Raw genomic sequence first — 24,037 nt, forward strand, 5'->3', positions numbered from 1 at the left:
TAGGATTATAACATTTTTTATTATGATTATCTATGGTAAAATTATTTTTTTATGTGTAAACTGTTGTTTAACATCACAAAAGTCTTGACAGATTACAGAGCAAAACTTCCCATCTGATTTTTTTGCCAATCTACTGAAAACTGCATGAACATACATTTAGATTTTACAAATAAATCAACACAGTTTTAAATGCCCAAGATGTTGCAATATTTAAACTTACAATGTATGTTTTAAATATTTAATCCAAGTAGTGTTAAAGGGACACTGTCAAACTCTTACGACTAAAACTTGGTAATTCTTAACAAAAATAGTCAGAGCCAGTTCTTTATACTTAAGACATATCATTGACCTAGTACTGAATTTCTTGTAATATAAAAATAATTTTGAGACACTCAAAAACTACTTTTGACTAGATTATAGCAACAGTTTACTAACATGCCCCATTTTGGGCTATGTTCACGTAAAGCTCACTTCCGAGCTAGGAAATTATTCCCTAGATTTTGGTCAAGGAAAAAAACCCTGGCAATTGCCGTTATCTGCGTATACTTAATGGACTTAAGCATGGCTTAATAGGGCATTTTGACAGTGATCTGGACATTTAGGGATCTTGTAGCTGATGCTGAGCACAGATTTAAACACAAATGATGGAGGGCATCTTTCCTTTTGAATTGGCATGCCTGTGAGCCTTCTCTTAGGAGCTCAAGTTTTACAATACAGTAAAATCTGGCTCCAGGGCTTCTAATATTGGATCAAATAAACAAACCGATAGTGGTGTAACACGAAATGTTTAATGTTAATTCAACGTGATCTCACTCTCCTAATGAACATATGCAAAAATTTCAGCAGCCGGCATACGTATTGTCAGGCTTTGTGACAGAAGAGGTCTCTCTGTCCGCGTTATTGCGCGGGGTTATCACCAGTGCTCCTACAGCCTTCACAAAGCATAAAGCAAGACTACTACAGGGTTTATGCCACAGATGGCTAATTTGAAGGAATTCAGTCAATTACTGTTGGGTAACTGGTGACACCATGGCTTCATCTGGATAACTGGTGTAAGCTTCAGTGCTATGTATTTTTTCTGCCATTCTGGCTTTCCGGGTTGCCACCTCATCTGTGATTGTCCACCATGAACCTTTGGCTATCAAGAACAGTGTCTGGACTGCTGCATGAATAGCAGCACGTGTCAGCAGGCTAAAAAGGAAAACCACACTGTGGAGTTTGTTCTGGGCCTCTTCACTGAGTGGCTTTTTTGCTTCCCAGGCTAGCCTTTTGTATTTCTTCCTCTGGCCGAATGAGGCCAAGATAAAAACCTCTTAGTTTCATTTATGACAGAAGTCTACCCACTGATTAACCACTCCTCATGTAATACACTGATGTACTTGGATTTCTCCAGAAAAGAGACCATGATCTGAGTGATAACAGGTCTTTCAAGCGTTGCATTGCTACACCTGTCCTGCCCACTCACAATTTTGCTTCAGCTTGGAGATAGGCACTGCTAACAAGAACTAGGCACGTCACAAGCTATCAGTACAAATCCTGGTGAAGAATATATTCAAATAGTAAAGGCAGGAGTGCAGTGATCTGTGAAAGGAGAAGAGCATTACATAAGATACTCTCTTCCAAAATTTTTAGACAGAGATGCTTTTTATTTTGCAACTTTTTTTTTTCACCAGAATTTACACCTATTAAGAAGGCTATTGATTTCCATTCCCCCATGCCTTAGACGGAGCCCAAAGTTTGGGCTCCCTTTCTGTTGGCTATGATGAGAGGGGGGAAAAAAAAGCTTCCCCATAAAGTGAAAGCCAAACAAATAAGGTTAAACTCCACTAAAATTTGGGAAAAACATTTGCACTATTTTTAGGCAAGTATATATGGCTATATACAAAAATAACATCAGACAGTGTCCTTTTAAAAAAGTTAAATATGTATAGACTGTTAGAATAATTACACAAACTTTAACCATTTCAGCAGCTTTTAAACATCACACATTCAATTTTCATAAGCAAGTTACAATGCCATTTAGCATTTCTCAATGTATTTAACTTTTTTTGGAACAGACTCAAATGCAATGCACTTTACTTTTCATGAAAAAAAAATGCACTAAACACTTCATAAGCAAACAGTGTAACAGTTCAAGTTACATTCACTTTGTGATAACAAGTGTGCTGGCTGTTTAATCCTGCACCTGCAGTAGGGCAAGGTAATGGTAATGCCTCCATCCTTCCCCTACCACAGAGCATTAACAACCGAATTACAATCCAGTCACATAAAAATACTCTTAAACACAAATAAAACCTTTAAGCTTGTCACAGTCCAGTTCTCCCAAATTTACAGAACAATGTATTCTGCAAGTAAATTTTTTTTTATGAGCTTATCAGAAAAAAACCAAACACATCAAGCAAGGGCTCAATCCGCTTTGTACAGAATAGTCTAGCACATTAATTGATTGGTTCACAAATTCTTTTAATTCCTAACTCGCACACCCGTAAGCAAAACAGTTCCCTAGCCAACAGTGAGAGTACTCATTCTTGCTCCTCTGTCATGGTGCAGGTGTCCCCTGCACCACACCGGGAAGCATGAAAACCTCAACAGTCCATCAGCTGTTGGATCCAAATCAAAAGCTTTTTGGGTAAACTGATGTATTTATATACCTTCCAGCTCGCAAGTTTGGTGTATAGCATTTCCATACCTTAGTGGATTCTAAAGAAACTGCCAGACAGCTGCTTTGCAAAGGTGCAGGCGATGATGGGTGCAGCAGACAGCGAGCGGCAGGTGACAACGGCTGCAGAATGGCCCTTACCTCTTGCTGCCCACCGAGTCCTGCGTAGGTACTGTTCTTGCTTGGACCTAATGGCGCTGCTCCCAGCGCACACCAGGTCTTGGCACGAGCTGTGTTAGGCCAAAACCCGAGCAGGAGTTGAGTAAATAGTCACAAACCTAGTGCTACATCAACAAGGTTTCAGGCATGAATGTAAAACCTCTCAGTTTGGAATATATGCATCTGTCAGAATCATAACAAAAATAAACCAATATATTTCAATCACAATACATGTGCAAACATGCCCTGAAAAAATAGAAAGAAAAATGGTAGCTTTGGCTAAAGCTACTAGCTTACACATTTTTTATAAAAATAGGAATGAAGTAGGCAAAAATAGGGAGAATTTTTGCAGCTCATCTGTATCAATTTGCCAGCTCTTTACTAACGCATACTGCTTTTGCTTTTGTCAACACTTCCACAAGCCGTTTGGTTTTTCAACAGGGAATAGATCACACAAAATGCACTGTCACTAGGAAGTGACTCTCGAATTTGTAATGCGAAGCGCTACGCTTGCAATGGATCTCATGGCACAAGTAGAAACCTTGTGACAAACTCCAGCTTGTGAAATGTAGTTGGAAGCTAAACGATACAGCCTTTCTGCCCCAAATATGTTGAAGTGCCCAGGCAGTACCTTCTCCACGAGACCTCTGTCCACTAACTCCATGAGGCGCTGGCAGCTTGAAACGTAGTCACTTACTCTGCTGTAGGGAAGCCAGTCAATCATGGATCCGTCATACACCACGTCTCCGCTGAACAGAATCTTCCGGTCTTTGTCGTGTAAGCAAATACTACCTCTTGAATGGCCAGGCATGTGCATGACAGTGAGCTGTCGGTCTCCAAGGCTGATCACATCCCCTGTGAACAGATGTGTTAGAGGAAAACGTTTGCATTTATCATGTATATTAAACACCACAAAGAGTACGACCTACCCATAGGCTGCGAGTTTGTACGTACCATATATCCACAACAATGGGAGTGGGACATTGATTTTCTTGGTGAATGCCAAAGAGGCATCTGAGAGATACGCTTGACATTAGGGTATTTTCCAGTGACAATAATAGTTAACACAGGCTTGGGCTGTGTTAATTGAATCTATTCCCACCCTAATAAACTAAACAATGTGAAAAGAAATGTGATAGAGAAAATAAAACAGGAAACAAACAGAACATACCTAAGCTGGGTATCCTTTGAAAGTTTACAAGGTGTTCCACAATTTATTATAATTTTACCCTCACTTAATTTGCCTAGAATTCCACCACTGTTACTTTTGAAAGGCAAAATGACAACATAAATTGCTGGAGGAGAACCAAGACTGGCCTCCACACACCTTCTTCATCTCATTCAATCAGATATATAAAAATAGAACTTTCTTAACATTAGGTCATTTTTTTGCCAGCTTCCATGTGAATGCCTTTTCACTGTACTAGCCACTGAACTGGTACTTTCAGCAGAAAGTCAGTCTAGGGATGGAGAACAGGCCAAGTAAGTCTGCTGTTGATTTTAAGTTGTAATGCCAGCTTAATTATAAATGTGCAAACCCCATTAATTTACAGGTGGTAAATATGTTAACTTTAGGGCTGTGTAGGGAAAGATGACCATCATATAAGCAACCTTCTCAGAAGCAGCTGCTTAACGACTATATGAAACAGTTCTAAAAGAAATAACATCCAGTACCATCGTAAAACAATGCTTAAAATGGTAATATGCCTTTCAAGTTCCAAGGAGAACAAGAAAAAGGTACCAAACCTCTATTGCACCAGAAATGTGAAAGTTACAGATCTGTCTCACACCAGAGACAGGCATGCCATGAATTTACTCAAGACTCAGCAAACTTAAAGGTACTTAACTCTTGAAAAGCAGATCTTTCGTGGCAGGACCTGATGCGCTTTGGTACTCAACTGAAAAGGATTACTGAAAATGCTAGAACAGAGTTTGTAAGGCACTGAATAGCTAACATTTGACCACGCTGTACGTAACACGGAAACAGACCCCTACGTCTGCAGAAGCAGCTAGTTTCAAAATGATCAGACAGAATTTTTAGCCAAATTCTCTTTCAGGGAAATGTTGAGAAGCCTTGGTAGGAGAAGGAAATAGACTTGACTGTTGAGAAGATTGTGCAGAAAATGCCTGTGTTGGTGAATGAAACAACAGCGGAGATGGTGAAGTTAATGGAGCCAAGTGTTCCAGTGGGTTTCAAACTGCTCCTGGCACTGAGAAGGGTACAAAGAAGCAGAATATGTCATCCAAAAATTAAAGAAGAAATGTACAGAATTTAAGGAAAAAAAGGGCTGGGACAGCTGAGGGAACCTGTGAGTCTTAGCAGATATAAGTGAATAGGAAGACTGTAAGTGGTAAGGCACAATATAAGTAATGCAATTTTAGCTAGAAGAGCCAGAACAAAAGGTGCTTGAAAGATCTGGTAAGATTAAGGTAATGCAAAAACTAAACTCAACGAATGAAGCAGGCAATGTGCAAGTAAAAGCTGCAGCTTGGGACTGTAACAGAATATTGTCCCTGCCGCATTCTGTATTTTCAGCATTACTGGACATCCTCGCCCCACACCAATCAATGACTGTGCAACATGCACCGAGATGACATGCCACTTCCACACAGTATGTCTCAATTAATGTTAATTTAGAAACGCTGATGTTACTTTGACAGCGAGTGTGCTTGTTCTGTTACAAGATTATTTTTAAAATAATTTTTAATAAAGAAAAAACAGCTTGAACTTATGTTTATTGCCTATAGTTAAATGTCACATCGGATCTCCTCTGAAGTCTTCAGAGTGTTCAGTTCTGCTTTTCCAAGCACCTCTGCGGGATGGCCTAATACAGCCACGGAGAGACTAAGTCCCCTGCAAGAGGTGTCACCTGTCTGTCAGACAGCTACCCTTTGACTTCTGCTTCACCATATTGTACAGTCAGGTTGGTTGTTGCCAAAATAACCTAGTCATTGTTACCTATGAGAGACTAAATGGAATATTTTTATCTGTAACAAGCCGCTTCTGTAAAGCTTACATTTACCTAAATTCCCTAAAACAAAATCCGTATTCTTCGCAGCACATACTTCAATGAACTGCTTTGTTCTTTACACCGCTATGCCTCGGCAGTTTATAAATAACAAGGGTCACCGGATGGCAGAACAGATTGACGTGGTGCCACGCTGTTAGAAGCCTAAGGCTAAACCCGGGGTGCTCGATTAGTCAGTCACTCAAATTGCTGTTGAGTGAATCTCATTTTAAGGAGAAAAATCCTGCATCAACAGGCAAACAGATTAGGCAAGCACAGGGTATTTTATGCATGTTTTTCAGTCCCCGTCAATACTTTCAGAACTGGTAGAAACAAGAATTTAACCCACTACGCATCTTTTCCGTCCCATAATGAGGACCGCGGATGGCTTGTAGATTCCGCAAAGCGGGTTGCAGAGACTGAAGAGAAGTGAAAAAACGCCGGTTTAACTACTCTAAGAGGAGCTCCATAAAGCAGAACGAGACCACAGGCAAGAAAGATGTTACTCTGCGACCCGGGATTCAAAACAATTAAAACGTGTTGTTTTTTTTTTAAATTACTTCACCCCAGGCGTTAACACGAATATTAATTTAAGCGGAGAAGCTGAACCTGGGCCCCCCGCCGCCCTTACCCTCCTGCAGCAGGCGGGTGGGCCGGACGGGCGGGACGCGGAAATGCCGTGCCCGCCAGCCGGGCCGCGGCGGCCGCGCCACCTCCCGGTCCGACAGCCAGGTGACGGCCTCGTAGTTGTCGCCGCGCAGCAGGGCCGCCGCCTCGGCGCTGTGCACCGCCACCTCCTCGAAGTGCTGCAGCCCGCCCGAGTGGTCGAAGTGGACGTGGGTGGCGACGGCCAGCAGCGGCCGCGGACCGGTCCCCTCCGCCGGCGCCAGCAGCCCGGCGGCCCGCAGGTAGTCGGGCAGGCTGCGCAGCCCCAGCCCCGCGTCGATCACCACGTCCCGCTGCGAGCCCCGCACCAGCCAGATGTTGGCCCGGTTGCCCGACTCGTAGAAGCGCTCTTGGATCCAGAAGATGCCGCCGCCCAGGGGCTTGTGCGCGAACCACTCCAGCGCCGACATCGCCCGGCCGCCGCTCCCCGACGACGAGCCCCCCCCGCCGTCCCCGCCGCGGCGGCGGCGGCGGCGGGCGGGGCGGCCCCGGACCCGGCCCACTGCGGCAGCCGCGGGCGGAGCGCGGCGGCGGGCGGGTGAGCGAGCGGGGAGGCCTGAGGGGCGGGCGAGGGAACCCTGAGGGGGCCGGGGGGGGGGGGGGGCTCAGCCGTTGAGCGAGGGGGCGGAGGGGTTGAAGCCCCCTCCCCTGTCGTGACAGGGCCGGGCGCTGCCCGGGGCAGGCGGCCGAGACCCGTCTGCGGAGGGGGAAGTAAAGCCCGGGTCGTGAGGGGAGCGGGGAGCCAGGGGGAATCCTCCGGGGGTGTCCGGCGGCTTGGGACGGGGGTGGCGGTGCGGCTGAGGGAAGGCGCGGGGAGAGGGAGCGGGAAAGGGCAAAGGGGGGGCGGAGGCGGTGTATTCTCACATGGCAGGGGCGTGCGGCCGTCGTGACAAATATTTTCATCCTTTTACCTTCAGGGGCATCAGGTGGGAAAAAAAAAAAAAACACCCAAACAATATCTCAGTGTTTAAATTTCAGTCCTTTCTCTTTTATCTGCTCTTCCCTTCCACTGATTGCACCCGCCTCTGAAAATCAAGGATCCGAACACAATCGAGAGTTTTGTTCTGAGGAAAACGTTCGATAACGAGAGCTCGTCCGAGTGCCGAGTCCCCTCACGCCCGCCGCCGTCGCACCAGCCGCCTCCCAGCCGGCGGGGACCCGGGTTCCACAGGCCTTTCCCTCCCGAAGGCCTCTGCAGCCTTCCCCTGACTGACTGCCCGAGCAACAGCGTACGTAGTTTTGAAGGAATTTTAAAAGCTTAAATCGGAAATTCACCTTCTCATTTGTAGAGTAAATGACACGCAAGCTACCTGTAAACGCGAAAATGCGTCCAGGTGCTCCATTAGGCATCCCTTGTGGCAGCAAAACACTAGTTGTCGTGGTAGCTTTGTCACGCTCGGTGACTCAGTTGTACATCCCAACTTTTCCTTCACAATTTCTCCAGTCATCTGTCACTGTCAGTTTATGGTATGCTTGAAAAAATCACGAGTTTCAGTAAAACTGTTGAGTTGAAATACCATTAGTTTTAAAGCTTGTTACTTCTCATCAGACTAATACGCTACTTCAAGAAAATCTTACCGACAATTAATTTTAAAGCAGCATTTTAAAAATGGACCTTTATATTCACTATATTTAATGCAAACAGTGTGCCTCTCCTTGCTAGCTGCACATCTCCTTTAACTTTTTTTTTGGTGTTCTGTTGTTGGTTCCCCTTTTTCACACCTAGATAATATAATTGCTCATGTTTGGGGCTTTACTGTATCTTTTGTCTTTCTCCATTCTGCCAGGTTCATATCTTGGTTTTCATCCTGGTTTTCAAATGAGTTTGCTATTTCTTTTTTTTTCTGTTTTTTTTCCTTTTATTACCAGTTAATTAAATGCTCAGGCTTAGATTTTGCTTCGTTGTGTTTCTTAAAATGATTTATTTAGGTCTTTCTGCTTATTTTTAGACAGTTTTCTGTGCTGCTGAGTGATGTGGAAATATATAATGTGATTTTGTTTCATCCAAGCAGAGCTTATTCCTGTTGAAAATATTAAGTGGGAAAGTACTTGTATCAACCTGGTTTTCACTGTCATTTAATAAATAGGCCATTGCTTCCATTTGGGGGAATCTTAAAAGATCTTAATCTTAAGTATGCGTTTCTTTGCTCCTAATCATAATTCTCTCCTGGATTCCTTGATATTTTAGACAAATGTATGAGAAGCTGTAGTTACTGTAGTGTTTCTTATTTCCTGTTTGAACTTGTTACCTCACCCGCACACTAACGGTGGGAATAGTTGTGATGGTACAGGTACAGCAGTAAGTCTGGAACAGGCATGTTCTTACCAAGCAGGGTGCAATAGGGTAACCAACCTCGCAATTAATGGTAAACAGCACATGGGATTTCTGGGCTGGGGCCTTGAATTGATCTTTACATGGTCTTGGGGAGTGAGCAGCAGCACGTTGCTTCAGCCAGGCTTCACCTGGGTTCCATTTCTTGACATCTTCCCCTGCAAAAAATGTGTTTCTCACATTTTGCTTTACTTGCCAACCCATGGGTCATACAATCCTGAGGTGGAGACTGGCTTAACGGTGGAAGTGGTGAGATGTGACTGTAAATGCAGTTTTGCAGGCTATTTTTCTTCTATATTCTTGGTGAAACATTTTTAGTTAGAAACAACCACCTTTTATCAGCAGTTAGCTTGCAGATATGTTGGAGTGGAGCAGAGAGAGCTGTTGTGAAGAAAAGTCCTTTGATGCTTTTACCTTGAACCTCTTTGCTTTTGGCTCTTTATCAGTACCCAAAACTAGTTACAAAGATAAAGGAAAAAAAAAATGATCTGAAGGACGAAGAAGCTGTGAGTGACAAACACAAACTGTTGGAGAAAAGTTCAGAAACTGCAAAATGTATTCACGGAAAGTTCAGAGTCCTTGAAAGTCTTTTTTTTTTTAATCTTTTCTTGTTTTCTGGTTCTTCTACCCTGATTGAACTCAAGTCAGTGTATCTAAGGTTTAGAAGAAGAAAGTTTAAAATTCTTAGGTTAGGAGGTAATTTCAGGCATGCAGAGGTGGCTAGCAGAAATGAGGGAGTGGAGTTGATTTTAGGCATGTACCAAATTTATAGTATGTGGAAGAACGTAAGATGGGCATTAAAAACGATCTTTGAAAGTGGTTTGAAAATTGCTGTGATCTTTGTTAGACATTAATTTTATAGGTAATACATACATGTATTCGATACCTGTAACAAAAATGAATCTTTAAATATCTGTACTATTTTCAGTAACTCCAAATGGCTGGGTCAGGTAGAGGAAGAGGACGTGCTGCATTTACCTTCAACATCGAGGCTATTGGCTTTGCTAAAGGTGCAGCTCTACCTGATGTCATGTGTAAGCCTCCGCCGCCATTTCCCGTAAGTACAGCAAGTATCTTAACAGCACACTCTCTGCGTTCAGGTAAAGTGTATTCAGTGTCACATTTAGATAATGTCATGAAATATATGAACAACCCTAAGCACTTGAGGTTGATTTTGAAGCATTTAATGTAAATAATTGTTTTTCTTATTATTACTTCCTGTCTCTTTGCTAACTGTTGTATCCCGTATTTAGCTAGATTGCTTGCAAGACGTTGGTTCGTTAAAGTCCTCATCATGATTTGGTTTTCTGGACGTTACAGTAACGGGAACACTGGATATCTGAATTTGTTTGTAATGAAGTTACACTAGTCTTTGAAGCTGATTTGCTGATTTTAGAAATATACTGTTGATGCAAACATAAAAATTTTGGACTATTGCCTTGTACCTCAGTAGCCAGAATTTGAAAATAACTGAGATATACTTTATGTAATTAAGGAAATGGAGATTTGGCATTTGGGATACATTTGAAAATTAAAGGAGAAGAAAGAGCATTTTCTGACTAAGTTTTGCTGTGCAAGGAAGCTTGGACAATTTTGAGGCTGAAAAGTAGTCTTAACAACATTGCAGTTTTATATAAGAGAACTTCCCAGTTATGTCAGGATTTGATCAAGGTGTGCATGAAATTTTTCTCAATCTCATGTTACGATACAGAACTTGCAAGTTTGGCCTATAATTGGTGCTATGCTGAGATTTCTCTGAACAGTTATTTCACCCAAGGTTTTGACTTACGGAACCAGATGTTGCATATCCTCTTAGTCTACCTTTACAATTAAGTTGTGTGATTTCAGCTTCTGCACTTACAGTCAGCAGTGCATCAGCCTTGTAAGAGAATTACTAGCCCCGATATAGCTAATGTATACCATGGAGAAGTTAAAGATGCTTTCTTCCTTCTGTGAACAAAGTTTCAGAACTAAGTTAAACTTTGAAGGGGAAAGCTAGTGCCATTCAAAAAAAAAAAAAGTTAACCCAGTGGCATAACAAGTATCGATAAAAATTTCAAGAGTTAGATTTAATGATTGGGCAGCAACCAAAAGTGTATTACAGTTGTTGAGTGACTTACACTGAAATTATTTTAAGCGGTGAATTGTTGCTATTACATATTTCTAATAGCCACTTTTTGAGTTCTTACGAATTTCCTGTAAGTGCAATTAGAAATGCAATTAAGGACCATCAGCTTATCATCAGCAACATTAGTGATTTAAAATGCTGGCCAGCTAGCAAATATAGCTGGAAGCAGTAAACTCCTTTTGTGATCCAGCTCTGGGATAGCACTTTGTGCTTCGCAACCTACCGCCCAGGTATTGATTGTGCACCATCTGTCGTGTGAGAAACAACATCCATTCTGTAATTGTGTCTCTGGCTCTAAGTTTTCTGTATATTTTTAAAACTGTTTCCGCTTATTTATCTTTCCCAATTTCAAGATTCATAGTTCAAAAAAAACCCCAAAATCCAAACCTCAACAATTCATTTAAATTCAGTTGACAGAAACTGAGTTGTGTGAAGGCCTGTGTGCTACCTGGTTGTATGACAGTACAACCTGTGTTTGTGACAATAGTCATGGAAAGGGTGTCCATGTTACTCAGAGTAATCATACTTAATGTAGTTAAAACACTGTTTTAGAAGAGGTTAAGGCCAGCACTACTCTGACTGAAGAGAGGAGCAATGGTTTCTGAGTAAGTTAGGCAGTTCTGAAAAAACGCTTTTGGCTATTAAGAGCTTAACATGACTATGAATGACTATTTCACAGTTTTAATACTTTTTTTTCCTTGATTTCTTGATAAATTTTTGCAGAAAGATACAGCGAAGTCATAAAAGGTATAAATTTAGTTGTAAACGTAGTTATGCATGTCAGAATGCAATAAAGTATACTTGCAAAGTAGCATAATGCATAGTTTTGATGGATATTAAGACCTTATAAATAATAAACATAATTTGTACAGAGTACAGACAATAAGCCAGTGCCTCTGAAAACAGGAGAAGATGAAGATTACATGTTGGCCTTAAAACAAGATCTTAGAGGAACTATGAAAAAAATGCCATATTTTTTGGCAGTAGAAGAAGATCGTGAAGGTTTGTTTGTGTGCTTTTTATTTATATCTTCAGTAGTAATTATTCCATGAAGGATGATGTAGTGAAATGCATGTGTTGAAGATGTATTTTGTACTGATAATGAAGAATAAAAATTGGCAACTTAAGATAATAGGGAATTTTTCTGCTTTTACACTTACTGAAGCTGTAGGTCACACCTACAAGTGCTGCAACTGCAAAGCAACTACTGTGTGAAAAAGAGAGGTATCAAACATCTATTCCATTTGATATACAGTAAGAAACTTTTAGACCAATTATATGCAGTCTTTTCAATTATATGCTAACCAATACAAGTGAAATAGGCATTTCTACATGTTAAAATACCCTAAAAACTTTGCATTGGAGCAAAGAAATCTGTAGTAAATACTAGTGTTGAAATTCAGATTCCATTTTAATTGTGTAAAGACATACTTAAAACAACCAGTGTTATATTTAGTAGCTGGACATTATAAAAGGTACTAATTTTTTTTCCCTTAAGTCCATCCAGGAAAGATTGGTAAGTATTACTGACAAGTCACCTGAAATACGAAGACTGAGATGAGGATAAGTGATTTACTGAGGTTTGCATCAGAAGCAGAGCTGGATTAGAAGCCAAAGCTTGATCTTACTCTACTTGACCTAAGAATGTCTTTTGCTTATGTGTAATTAAAAATTGACTGCTTTGTTATTGTTCGATAACAATAAATGCTCTGCTATACTTGACATCCATACATCATTATACTGTTAAAATCCAAGCTTCCTGGTCAGAAAACTGAGCTAGTGGGAAAGAAGGAAAGGGGAGCAGGGTGGGAAGACTTTAATGTCTGTTTACCTTGCTGTGGGGGTATTTTAAATCTAGCAGTCACAGGAGGTTATTACTGTGAGGAGTGCTTCTTTCCATTAGTGATTTTTGCCTAGTTCTATCACCCTCCTGCGTGCTTGTTCTGAATAGTATAAATGGTAAGTGCTGTTACAGGAAAATAGGAAATACAACGTATTAGGAAATGCCACATGTGTCAGTCCCTAGGCCCAGTCAGTGCAATAGGCAGTTGGTAAAAAGCTTCATAAAAATGTTTAAGAAATCTGAAGTCGACAAACACTGGGTAATGTTTTCCTTGCTATCTTGTGCTGATTTTGGATAATGAGAGCCGACTTGAACTCTAGAACATGAGGTTTAATTTCCACCCCAAAACCATCAGAATATTTTCTGACTGAATATTCATGATGTAGATATGATGCAGGTACATAGTCCAGTCCCCTCTGAATTTTTGTTAATTTTTGTTCGTGGTGAAGTGGTTTTTGAGACTGTGTGCAATTTTTTTTTTTTTTATTAGGCTTTGAATGTAACACTGATTAACACACCTTATTGATTGTCCACTTGTTCTTGTACTAAAGCACTGTTTAAAATGGAGCAGCACTCTGCAGTACGAGCAGTGAACACACTGCTGACCAGACGTTGTGGCTCACAAAAGGCAGACTATTTCCCCTGACCTGCAGCTGGAGCCCAGCAGTCACCGGGACACAGCAGGCAGCTGTAGTGCAGCACAAGCTGACGGCCCAGGGTGGACCCTGACGGTGCGGCCAGGTAAAACCTTGGTTATGAGGCAAGGAGGACAGATCTGATCTTCATTTCTAGATCCCTTTGTGGTGGTAGAAGAATTCCAAATTACTCTTTATCACATCTCCGCTTTCATCTTCTGAGTAAACGAATTTCAATCTCTGGATTCTCATCTCACCAGAGGCTTGTGCTTTTTGATCTTTGTCAGGCTTGAAGTTTGCTATTTCCGTTTGAGGCACAAAAAAGGAAGCTGCTATGCCTGAGAGCCGGTCAGGGTTATTTCCAAGCAACCAGCCACTGTATGAGAACATATTATCTCTCTTTTCCAACTTTGCCTCGTGATCATTCTTACTGTTCACCTCAAAATCGTCTTTGTTTCTGCAGCCTTCTTTTTGAGGTGGAGTGTTCTCTCTCTGTTGCTGAGTGTGCTCCTTAATAGAACTGCCAGCTTTGAAGACTGTTTTTCTACAAAAACTGGCAGTTGCAGGGAAAGCAGGCAGACAGCCACTTGGTAGACTCAAATAATGCTTCAGATGTCCTCATTGTCTCCCCAAGGGTAAGTTTCTAAGTTGAGGTAACTTTTTACTGAACCTTTAGTTGTACAAAAATGCCTCATCTGAGGGGTGGGGTATAATTACGTCAGTGGTGGTCTGCAGCTTAAAAAACTTGCTTTAATCTCAGTCACAGTATGCAGTTGTGTTCTGGGACTGCATTATGTGGCAGAAGTGGCCTAGCTTTAAGAAAATCACTTTCTTCCCCCAAGGTAGATTATTTTTAACTCATATTTTCTGCTGTCTGGTTTACAGCCCTTTCCTCCCCTGTATTTCATCAAAACATCTGGTAGGCACAGAGGCAGGAGGGGGACTGTGGGCAGGAACTTCTTAAATTGGCTTTGCTACAAGAGCAAATGGATTGTTTTAAATCCTCAGCACAACATCTGTGAGCCAAGTGGTCCTTTGAAGTGTGAGAAGGGAAACATTTTAATTAGTTAGGACATAGCTAGCTATCTTTCTTTCATTATTCAGGTAGTAAATGAAAGCCACGTCTAATACTACCTGGCAATTTTGATGCGTTAGTGTGCCATATAGAATAGATTTTCATCATTCATTTCAACACTCATTTTGAGTGAGTAGCAGGCTTATTCTCTATTAAGTTCTCTACTTTCCTCTCTTCGTAAGCTATGAATCATTCATATTTTTCCTGTAGGTATATCTGCTGTGACTGGGTGACTCTCACCTTAGCAGTGGTTTGGAATTAATTCATTAGCTGTGAGTGGCGAGAGTCAGTCAGACGTAGTTTTTTACTGATGGCATCAGCAATTAATTCTTCACTGAAGAGCCTCGAGCTGAAATCAAAACTATTAGTTTCTTTCCCTCTCTGTGCTGACAGTTTCCTACAGCATCTGTGAAGGCCACCTACATTAAATGTCCCTTGAGACACCGTCATTTTAAATGCAAGCTCTTTGTTGCACAGTTTTAAGTAGGTCTTCTGCTTGCCCTCGTCATAACTAAGTTTAAAATTGAGCTTCATTTCTGATATCTTCCTTCTCCCTTCCTTTTCTGTGGTGAGTATGTTAGAAGTCTTTGACTGTAAAGGTCACCGTCTGTCTTTGTTACCATTTTTTGTACAATACCCACAAAAATTATCCCTGTTTGGGTAGCGAGTTATTAACTGCAGTCAGAATCAGTAATTTTTCATTAAGTGGATTTTGCAGTTGGGCATGCTAATTTGGTAAGAAAAATGGGGCTGATTTAAAAATACTTAAGTTTTGATACTGCTTTTGTCATTAGAGATTGTACAAGAAATTTTTTTTGCAGTAGTATAAATGGATATACTTACACTGTATAACTACTGTATTATTTACAGTGAATTTCTCAGTTTAGTTCTTGTGCCTGGAAAGAGGTTAAATGGACTAAAATATGTTGCTGCTGTTTAGGACACATCTGTTATGCTGCAAAGCTTTGCCATTGCAGAAGTACTTAAAAGTCTTGGGAGTTGATCATGATCAGTCTGAGACGCGGCCTTCTGAGACCTGGGAATTCTGGATACTCTTTATGATTAGCACAGTGGTGATAAATGTTACTGACTGGTTTTGTAGCAAAGGTTTGATGTTGAAACTGTTGAAGAGTAGAAGAGTTAGCGTTCCTTTGATGTTTCAATGTAGTTTCCCTGACTATATCTGCATTTTATGTTTTCATGCTTTACAAGGATAGAAGTATAAATTATAATAATTTTGGAGGTTTGGGTTTGTTTTTTTTTTTTTGGGGGGGAGTGTTTTGTTTGAAAGGAGATACCCCAAAAATGCAAAGGAATATTTGGGGTTTTTGCCTTTTTTGTGGGGATATAAAATCCAGGTCTTGCCAGTACTTAGCAAATGATTAATCCTGGAAATTGTCATGAGAACTCCTGAAAGTAGTGACGTTAAACTGGTTTTTAAGTGTTTGACAACAGCACAAGAAAGTGTTCAATGTGGGATTAAAAAAATACACTGTATGTTTAGTTACAGGAAAATATCAAGGACAGTGTCTGGATTGCCTTTTTAATTAATTGAATTCAATAACTCTTTGTGTCCTTCTCTATAGCAATTGAGAGGTACAGTAAAAAATACCAGGACAGTGAAAAGGAGCATGCAGCCTGGACCCCAGGTAATATCTGAGATTATCAAAGGCTAATTCTTTATTAACCTGTGAAATGTTCTGCTTTTTTAAATGTTTGATTCATTATTTTTCAAGCAATAAAAAAGTATGCAAATCCTTACCAAGTCATATATTCCTTGTTGAGGGTTATGCCCTTTGCATGTTTTCAGATCAAGGCGAAGTATTGTTTTGTCCAAAAAAAAAAGGAAAAAAATCTGATTTTATTTATTTACTCAGTAGAAACAACTGATTTGCAGCAAAAATACAAGCTTTAGCTCTCACTCTAGCTTTCCTTCTTCCTTACTCACCATGCAGATAACCAGTTTTGAACTGGGAACAAACATTGGTGTTACTAAAAATAACCCAACCTGATGTCTCAGTCACAGGTAGCTGGATTTTATAACATTAAACTTCCACAACCGTATCTGTATAGCTCACTACTGCAAACTTAATTATAGAATGTAAATTGAAGGGCATGTGGGCCACTGGAAAGGCTGAACTTTTATCTCTTTGGGCAGATGCCAGTTGTCATTAAGTGGGTGAAATGCCAGTCCTCACTCTACTTCCTCAATTTAAAGTACAGCTAGAATTCCATAAAACTGTTGTGTGCTAAAACACTTAAGCGTGCATGTAAATAGCATCAAGCACAACAGGGGCCCCTGCTTTTCCTTGGTGGGTGGCAGGGGGAGGATTACTGCTGTCAATCATCATTCGTATGTGTTAAAGCTATTTTCTGTACAGATTGGAGAAGACTCCCAAGAGAGATGAAGCCAAAGAAAAAGACCAAAAAAGGTATTTTATATATTTTTAAGAAGCATTTAGTACACACTAGTTGGGTGATAGAAGACATACTGGAGCTGGTGAGGGAAAAAAAAATGGTAGAAATGTTAATTAGTCCAAATAATCAGGGCTTTTGGCAGATTTTTTTCTAAATAATTTACTAGTCTGTTTGTCTCTTGTGGCTTTTGCTTTGCTTCTGTAGGATGTTTTAACTTACTGGAACAGATTTATCTTCCTTTCCTGCCTTTCATATTGATGTACCATATTAATATACCAGATATGTAACAGTGAAAGATTAAAAAAAACACAAAACTTTTTGTTTTGAAAGTTTGTATCTTTAGTCAACACTCACCGTTCTTCTATTCAATGAATAGCCAGTGGTTCAGATTTCCTTTATTTTTTGGGTTTATCAATTATCTTGTTTATGATTTGGTTGACTTTTGCATTTTTTAAGCCTTTTATATGTGATTTAATGTTGGTTATTTTCTGTTTTCCCTGGGTTTACTTTTTTTGTTTATTTTCAGCTTTCTTCTGCAGAATTGTGAACCAGATCCTTCAACAGCAGTTGGAGCTGGTATTGGTTGTTCTTACAGGAAAAAACTTTTTTATTGCACAGCATCATACGTGTATTTGTTTTTCGAAGTGTTTTCTAGTATGCATGACTGTTATTTTAAGTTCTCTGTAGAAGTCTGTTGCTCTGTTGATGTGAAATAACACTTGGCCTCCTGTATTTAGCTGTCTGTTACATATAATTGTTTACTTTCTTGTTCTCTTTGTCCAAGTCCTTCATGTGTCATTTTTCAGTTCAAGGATAAAATAGAAAAAGAAAAGGGAATGTGCAGTAGTCATGGAGACTGGCTCAGCTGGAAGCTTTGTTCCTTTTAAGAGCGTCATTGAGAAGCATGGTACTAAAGGTAGACTGCAAGATGCAAATGAAAATTACTTGGCAAAATCTCTAAAGATGAAACCAGTACATACCTACTTTTTTTTCAAAAGAAGAAACTGCATTGGCTTTTATAATTAGCTCCCCAAGAGCCAATGAAATCATAAATGCCGATTTAGTATTCCTTCTTACAATAATGTTGTGATTATCGTAAACAGAGAATCACTGTGGGGGAATTTTCCTCCTTCTTTTGTGCCAGTTTCTCTATTTGCTTTTAAAAGTACATTTTCTTACATAATTGTAATGGCAAAGATCAGCTGACCATCAGAATTTGATTGGATTAAAAAAATAGGTTTCTCTAAAAGCAAAAATCACGTGTTTAGCTTTTTGGGGGAATCCTGATGACACAGAGGCCATACAAAAGTCATATGACTCAGGAGGTTTGTAAATAGCTGATCAGTGACACATTAGCCCTTCTGGTATATATCTTTGTTGTATTTTGAGGACAGCCATCTTAGGTGACACTTTATAACTGAGGGGAACAAAGGTGAGGGAGTCAAGAGAATCTGCACCGAAATTCAAACAGCCTTCCTACCATTCTACCTTTGTGGATTGCAGGAGCAGCTTTGGGATCACTACACGGTTACATGTACAGAGACAGCTTCATTTCTACACACCTCTTCCCTCCCCCTTTCCGGTTTCCCTGAATGTTTTAACCTAAGACCTGATCACCTGCCTTCTTAGTGACAAAACTTTGGGTAGAATTCCACATCTCCCCCGCCCTTAGCCTGGGCTGTGGACCACGGTACCCTAGATACCAGCAGTGCCTGCCAAAAAAAAAGCCAAAAAATGAAACGTTGACTGGGTTCAGCTCTTGTAGGCCAGCTATATGCATAGGTATATAGCAAACAGGTGTATGCATTTAAGCCCAAGTATTGCGAGAACATGTATTTGGAAAGATTAGATTGTATTCCGTTGCACCTCAAAGCTGCATGGATGTAAGGAGCTGTTTTGCTTGAAGTTCTACTAACGGTTGGTCAGTGTCTCTAATTTTATGATAAGCTCCGGAGACACCCAGCATTTAGGGAAAAATCTTGCATGTCTGTTTCCATTTCCAGGCTGTTTATTCTATAGGCATTATCTCTAAAAGCCTGCAGGGGTTTGTGCAGAAATGATAATTTTGAATCGCACTTTCTACTTGCTTTCCTTAAAACCCTACTTCATTCTGGATGTGTTTGCTTTGACGCTGTTCATATGTTATTACAGAGCAGCTTGACTCCCCTCAGCTCCATGCAGTGCTTTTGTCACGTAATCCGTTCCTAGGCAAAACACTGAAATGAACTGAATGTTATTTATGACAAATGCTTTTGACAAAATGCAGTTGTCTTCTTAGCAGCTCTTAGTGTTCTGCTTCCTTTAAGTATTAGGCCAGATGAAATACATAACCGCATTGGGTTACTATCTGCTCCAGAAAGGATATCCCCTCCATTGAGGCACACTGTTTCTCTTTCTATGGCACGTTACCCAGGCAGTTTTACCCTGCTGAGAAGAGCTAATCTGTGGTAGGTACAGCCCTATGTCCTAAGTTTTACGTGATCGTGCTGAATATAGCAGGAGAACGGAAAGACAGTTACATCATGGAAACAGCATGTCTCACAGAGCTCTCTAAAGGCGCACTCGGTACAGAGCTCTTTGTTTCTCCTCATCTACTGGTCAAACTGCACTCCTGGAACTGGAGCAGCTATTCCCTTCGTTTAGGGTGCTGCAATTCAGGTAGCTCTTACCTGGGTATATGGAACGATATTTTTACCTTCGCTCCACCATATAGTTACATAGCATAATGAGGTTGGATTGTAGGGAGTAACTTGATAAAGATGGTGTTCACGAATCAGGGGACTAGGTGAAAATACACACTGTGGACTCACTGTATGAGAGCCAACTGTGGTCCAAAAGCCGTCTAGCTGCAGTAACCATGCCTACTGTGTTGGAGCTAATAAACTCTGCTGTCTGCCTTTTTTTTGTCTATCTACCTGAAGCACCCAGCTGTCATTAATGTGTTGCATAAATTAGTAACATTAATGCATTTTTATCCTTTCAAGATGATGAAAAATAACAATTGAGATTCTGTTCTAGTTTCTTAACATATTGCAAGTATGTGGGTGAAAAGTATTTTGTGAAGCTGAACATCATACTTTGGCCAAACCTTTGGTCAACTGTCTGTTCAAAGTGAATTTCAGACTGGCCCTATAGGCATCACTTACATAAATGGGGCATTTACACCTCCATGAATGATGTAGCTCAAAGTCTAAGGTAATTTTAATACAGACGGTATGGGATTTCCATGGCATTCTCAAGACGTAAGCTCTTAAGAGCAAGTAAAAGAAAAGAATTTGTGTTCTTCCATATTAAAAAAAATAATTGTGATGTATTTTATTTCAGCAGGTGCAAAACCAAAAAAGGCAAAAAGCTCTGAGCCTAAAAGTAATCTGGATGTGTTGAAAAAAATTGAGGTAAGATGTGCATACTCCCTCTAAATTGTACAATAGAAACTGCTGAAGGAAAACGAAACCTTTAGTATGTTTTTTGGCACCAAATGGAATAACCAGAGCAGCCTTGGTTGGGAGAGGGAGGAGGATAGAGCCTGGCTGTGGAGAAACTATTTTCTTTGCTCCTGTTTGACTCTGAACACAACAACCAGTTGTTCTTCACTGGGTAGCGATGTAGCCTAATTGTGAACAGCAGAGCTACTATTAGAGCTTATTGAAGGAGGAATTGGTGCCAGTGCGTTTAAATCTGTTGCTGTTCTGCCAGTCTACTGATGTTGGAAATTAAACAATTTAGTAAGTTGAGAGGGAAGAAGCACACAGAAAGAGAAACTTGGGAGGAAAGTGACCTCGGTTTTGGAGGTGATTACCAACCATGTGGGAATGGGAAGCTTAAAGGTGAAACGGCCTTTTATTTTTTCTCTTGGTGATCCATCGGTTGTTTGGCACAGATACATTATTATATACAGTATGTGGTACTGTTTCATCAAGTATGACATGGCCTTCTACTGTCAATTATTCCAGCAGTGGATGGTAAAGGGGAATCATCATCTCAATTTCTTACACAAGACATACTTTTTTAGACTTCAGGTCCGATGGCTAGTGCTTGATCAAGTAAGTCCTTATGAAGTTCTCGTGCTTCACATCATGTTGTTCTAAATATTGACAAACAACTTTTGCACAACGTTGTTATGCTAGTTGTCTCACTGTTCACTGCAGCATAACATTTTGGTAGCATGGAGGATATGCTGTTGCTGTAACATGGGATTACCTTGTAAAGGAGATTGCCTTGTGACAGGAGTTGGAAAAGAAGGATGATGAAGAAGAAAAATCTGAAGATGAGAAAGACAAAACAAAAGACAAAGAAGGTGAAGATGATGAAGAAGCAGAAGAACCAGAGGAATATGATGAAGAGGAGCATGAAGAGGTATAATGTTAGCTTTCCTATTTACACAGTCAGATCCCACTCATTTCGGAGTGTGTTGGCTGTCAGTGAAAGAAATGTCCCTAGCTTCTCTGACGCTGAGAGAGAGTTGTAGTGAGAGGCATTATTACATTAATTTTCTTTGTTGCGCTACATTGTGTTGTAGTTAATTTAAGTGGGTGTTTTAGATTTGTTACTCCCAAAGAGCTCTGAAAAAAAGATCTTGCAAGCAGGAACGTGTCCTGCCACAATCGATACATACAATTATTCGTTTTCATCACTAAACCAGTGATGCCTCTTCTTTCATAGACATCAGAATTTCATTGCAGTATTTTCCTTTTTCTTTCCCAAGGAATAAGGAAAGAAGAAACTATTACTGTTTCAAAACGTGGGTGCTCAAGTGCAGTTTAAAGCGTGTTTCTTTCATGAATTGCCTCCTCCACAGATACAGTGATAGATGTTTTTTTCCTTTTGTTTAGGAAAATGACTACATTTCTTCATATTTTGAAGATGGAGATGACTTTGGTGCTGGCAGTGATGACAATATGGATGAAGCAACATATTAGCTATTGTTGCTAGGTGGTACACTGCTCACGCCTTACCCTACCTGAAGTAGAATTCTGGAGGTAGGCCGAGTATCAGCAGAACGGATGCTTTAGCTTTGTTGGTTTTAAGTATACTCTCCAAAGACACGTTGGACAATTCTTTTTAATTGTACTATGCTGTAAAACAGGATATGGGATCCTTTGTTTTGTTCTTTTGCCAAATGTTTTGCAGACATGCACCTTTTTAAGGTTCTCTGGAATGCTTGCTGATGGAGTAAGCTATATGCCATTGTATTGCCTCTGCACAGAAAAAGAATGTACGCGTTTTAATCAAAATTGTGCCTAAGCATTTGCACTAGTCAGTTCTATGCTTTAGCAGTCAAATCTTGGCAGTAATAGTGAAATTCTTCATGACTGCAGCAAAAAAGAGCTATGGCCTTTATGGACATAAGCTGCTCGTATTTGGCAGCTGACTTCTCTGAAGGAATTTATGTAACTTCTGAATTCAGGTGACTGAAAATAATTGACCACTAAGCACTTTAATATAAACTGACTTGAAAGGACCTTAGTAATACGGACAAACAACGACAGTATTTTGAAGAGCTATTATTCTAGTTATAAAAGAGCTCATTATTTTTAGGGTTTTGATAAAAAGGAACTGTAATACTTAGCAATGTGTTACATTACCTTTATGAATCAGCATAAGTAATGATTCAGGGTAATTTAATTTAGAAAGAATATGTGGCAGAATTTAAGATTGAGAAATTATGGAATCCTAGTTTTCACCAGTGGCACACAGATTAGTGATGAGAATTTCAGTCCTTCGCCTCAGTTTCTCTGCCTCTTAAGGCGATACTAACTTTCCTACCTCACAGAGCTGTTAAGTGAGATGGCAGATGATAGCTAGCTGTGTAATTGTCAATGCATTTATTTACTTTTCTACAGAACAAATGAGACAGAAACTTAACAGACAGCAAAGTAATTAAAAAAAAAAAAAGTAGGAAAAGAATGTGGTGAAGTATTTTGATGCATGAGGTTTTAATTAGGAAAACAAGACAAGAATGCTGAGAATAGCAAAACCAGAATGTTTTGAAACATTAATTTTATTTAAGAACCAACAGCTGAAGTGTAGAAAACTTACTCCTGAGATCAGACACTTGAGGAAATGACAGAGCATTCTTTGTGTCCCATTGTCCTTTGGTGATACAAAATATTATTGATCAGTGTTATCATTGATCAGTGTTATTATATTACTATTGATCAGGGTTGTTTGGGTTTTTTTTTTTTTACTCTTTTAAAACATTCTGTTCCTGATAACTAGTGCTGTTATCGGGTCTAATGAAAGAACAGTTTTAAAACAAAACCAATTCTTTTATCAGCAAAGGAAAGTATGGAAGTTTTCCTTGCAAGTTGGCGTTTTGTCAAGTAGTACTTTACCTCACTGCTGACTGGAAAACAGTACTGCATTATTCTATGAACTTCTGTATGCAATAAGAATTTGTTCCTTAAGGTGTAGCTTTCAAGTGTTCTGATAAAATTCATATCAGATGTAAAGGAAATTAAATTAAAATGCTATGCCAGGTCACACCTGAGGTATACCAATTTTATTTTGAAGTGTTCATAGCTATACAAACAGTGTTTAATAAACATTCTACTGTATTGCATAGGAAATGTATTCTGTCTGATCATTTTCTTTTAACATCACACATGCCAGCAGTTGTTTCTTGAACAGGTGTGCCTGTTTCTTGCATGTGATATACAAGAGAAAGACAGAAGGTGTGGTGAACAAGGTAAGCATGTTGAAAATTAAACTTGTTTGCCTCAAGTATAACTAGTATTATCTTCTACTAGCTGTTTCCCCCTATGCAAGGTAAACAAGGCTCCTTGCCTTTCACACAAGGAATGAAAATAGATGGCTTTTGCCAAAGACAGAACTAGAGAATTAACACTGGAAAAGCATTACTGCCCGAGTTACAATTTGGTCACAAGCGGTGGCTTGCCTGAGCAGGCACAATACCTTATTTTGTAGCAGACGCTAATTCTTGGGGACCGATGACTTTCTTCATTGTTCATACTGCTCATGGGAGAGACAATTGCCTCCCTGCTATACTGTTGGGAAATACTACTATGGCAGAAATCAGGTCTTTCTGAGACCTTTAAAAGGTGAACTATGGTCACCTCTGTCCTCCAGAGGGAACCACAGAGTCTTAGAATGG

General features: G+C 40.1%; 2 protein-coding genes across 2 annotated transcripts; one reads left to right on the forward strand and one right to left on the reverse strand.

The window, feature by feature from the left end:
* MBLAC2 (metallo-beta-lactamase domain containing 2) lies at positions 1-6,947 on the reverse strand. Its single transcript, XM_076362538.1, has 2 exons — positions 6,458-6,947; positions 1-3,673 (listed from the first exon to the last, which is right to left on the reverse strand). The coding sequence occupies exons 1-2, from the start codon at positions 6,900-6,902 to the stop codon at positions 3,288-3,290; spliced, it is 831 nt and encodes a 276-aa protein (XP_076218653.1). The 5' UTR covers positions 6,903-6,947; the 3' UTR covers positions 1-3,287.
* Positions 6,948-6,996: 49 nt separating this feature from the next.
* On the forward strand, positions 6,997-23,492 carry POLR3G (RNA polymerase III subunit G). The gene is made up of 10 exons (XM_076362539.1): positions 6,997-7,030; positions 7,530-7,721; positions 9,753-9,881; positions 11,825-11,954; positions 16,092-16,154; positions 16,887-16,937; positions 20,248-20,318; positions 20,877-20,966; positions 21,151-21,279; positions 21,756-23,492. The coding sequence occupies exons 3-10, from the start codon at positions 9,762-9,764 to the stop codon at positions 21,840-21,842; spliced, it is 741 nt and encodes a 246-aa protein (XP_076218654.1). The 5' UTR covers positions 6,997-7,030; positions 7,530-7,721; positions 9,753-9,761; the 3' UTR covers positions 21,843-23,492.
* The last annotated feature ends 545 nt before the right edge of the window (positions 23,493-24,037 follow it).

The sequence above is a fragment of the Aptenodytes patagonicus genome, chromosome Z (assembly GCF_965638725.1).
Source record: "Aptenodytes patagonicus chromosome Z, bAptPat1.pri.cur, whole genome shotgun sequence".
NCBI classification, from domain to species: domain Eukaryota; kingdom Metazoa; phylum Chordata; class Aves; order Sphenisciformes; family Spheniscidae; genus Aptenodytes; species Aptenodytes patagonicus.

Bases quoted from the DNA above. Each gene is read 5' to 3' on its own strand.
- MBLAC2 (XM_076362538.1), bottom strand. From the start codon at position 6,902: ATGTCGGCGCTGGAGTGGTTCGCGCACAAGCCCCTGGGCGGCGGCATC. The intron at 3,674-6,457 runs GTAAGGGCGGCG...ATCTGTTCACAG, and splicing joins CACCCGCCTGCTGCAGGAGG to GGGATGTGATCAGCCTTGGA.
- POLR3G (XM_076362539.1), top strand. From the start codon at position 9,762: ATGGCTGGGTCAGGTAGAGGAAGAGGACGTGCTGCATTTACCTTCAAC. The intron at 11,955-16,091 runs GTTTGTTTGTGT...CCTTCTCTATAG, and splicing joins AGTAGAAGAAGATCGTGAAG to CAATTGAGAGGTACAGTAAA. The intron at 16,938-20,247 runs GTATTTTATATA...ATTTTATTTCAG, and splicing joins AAAGAAAAAGACCAAAAAAG to CAGGTGCAAAACCAAAAAAG.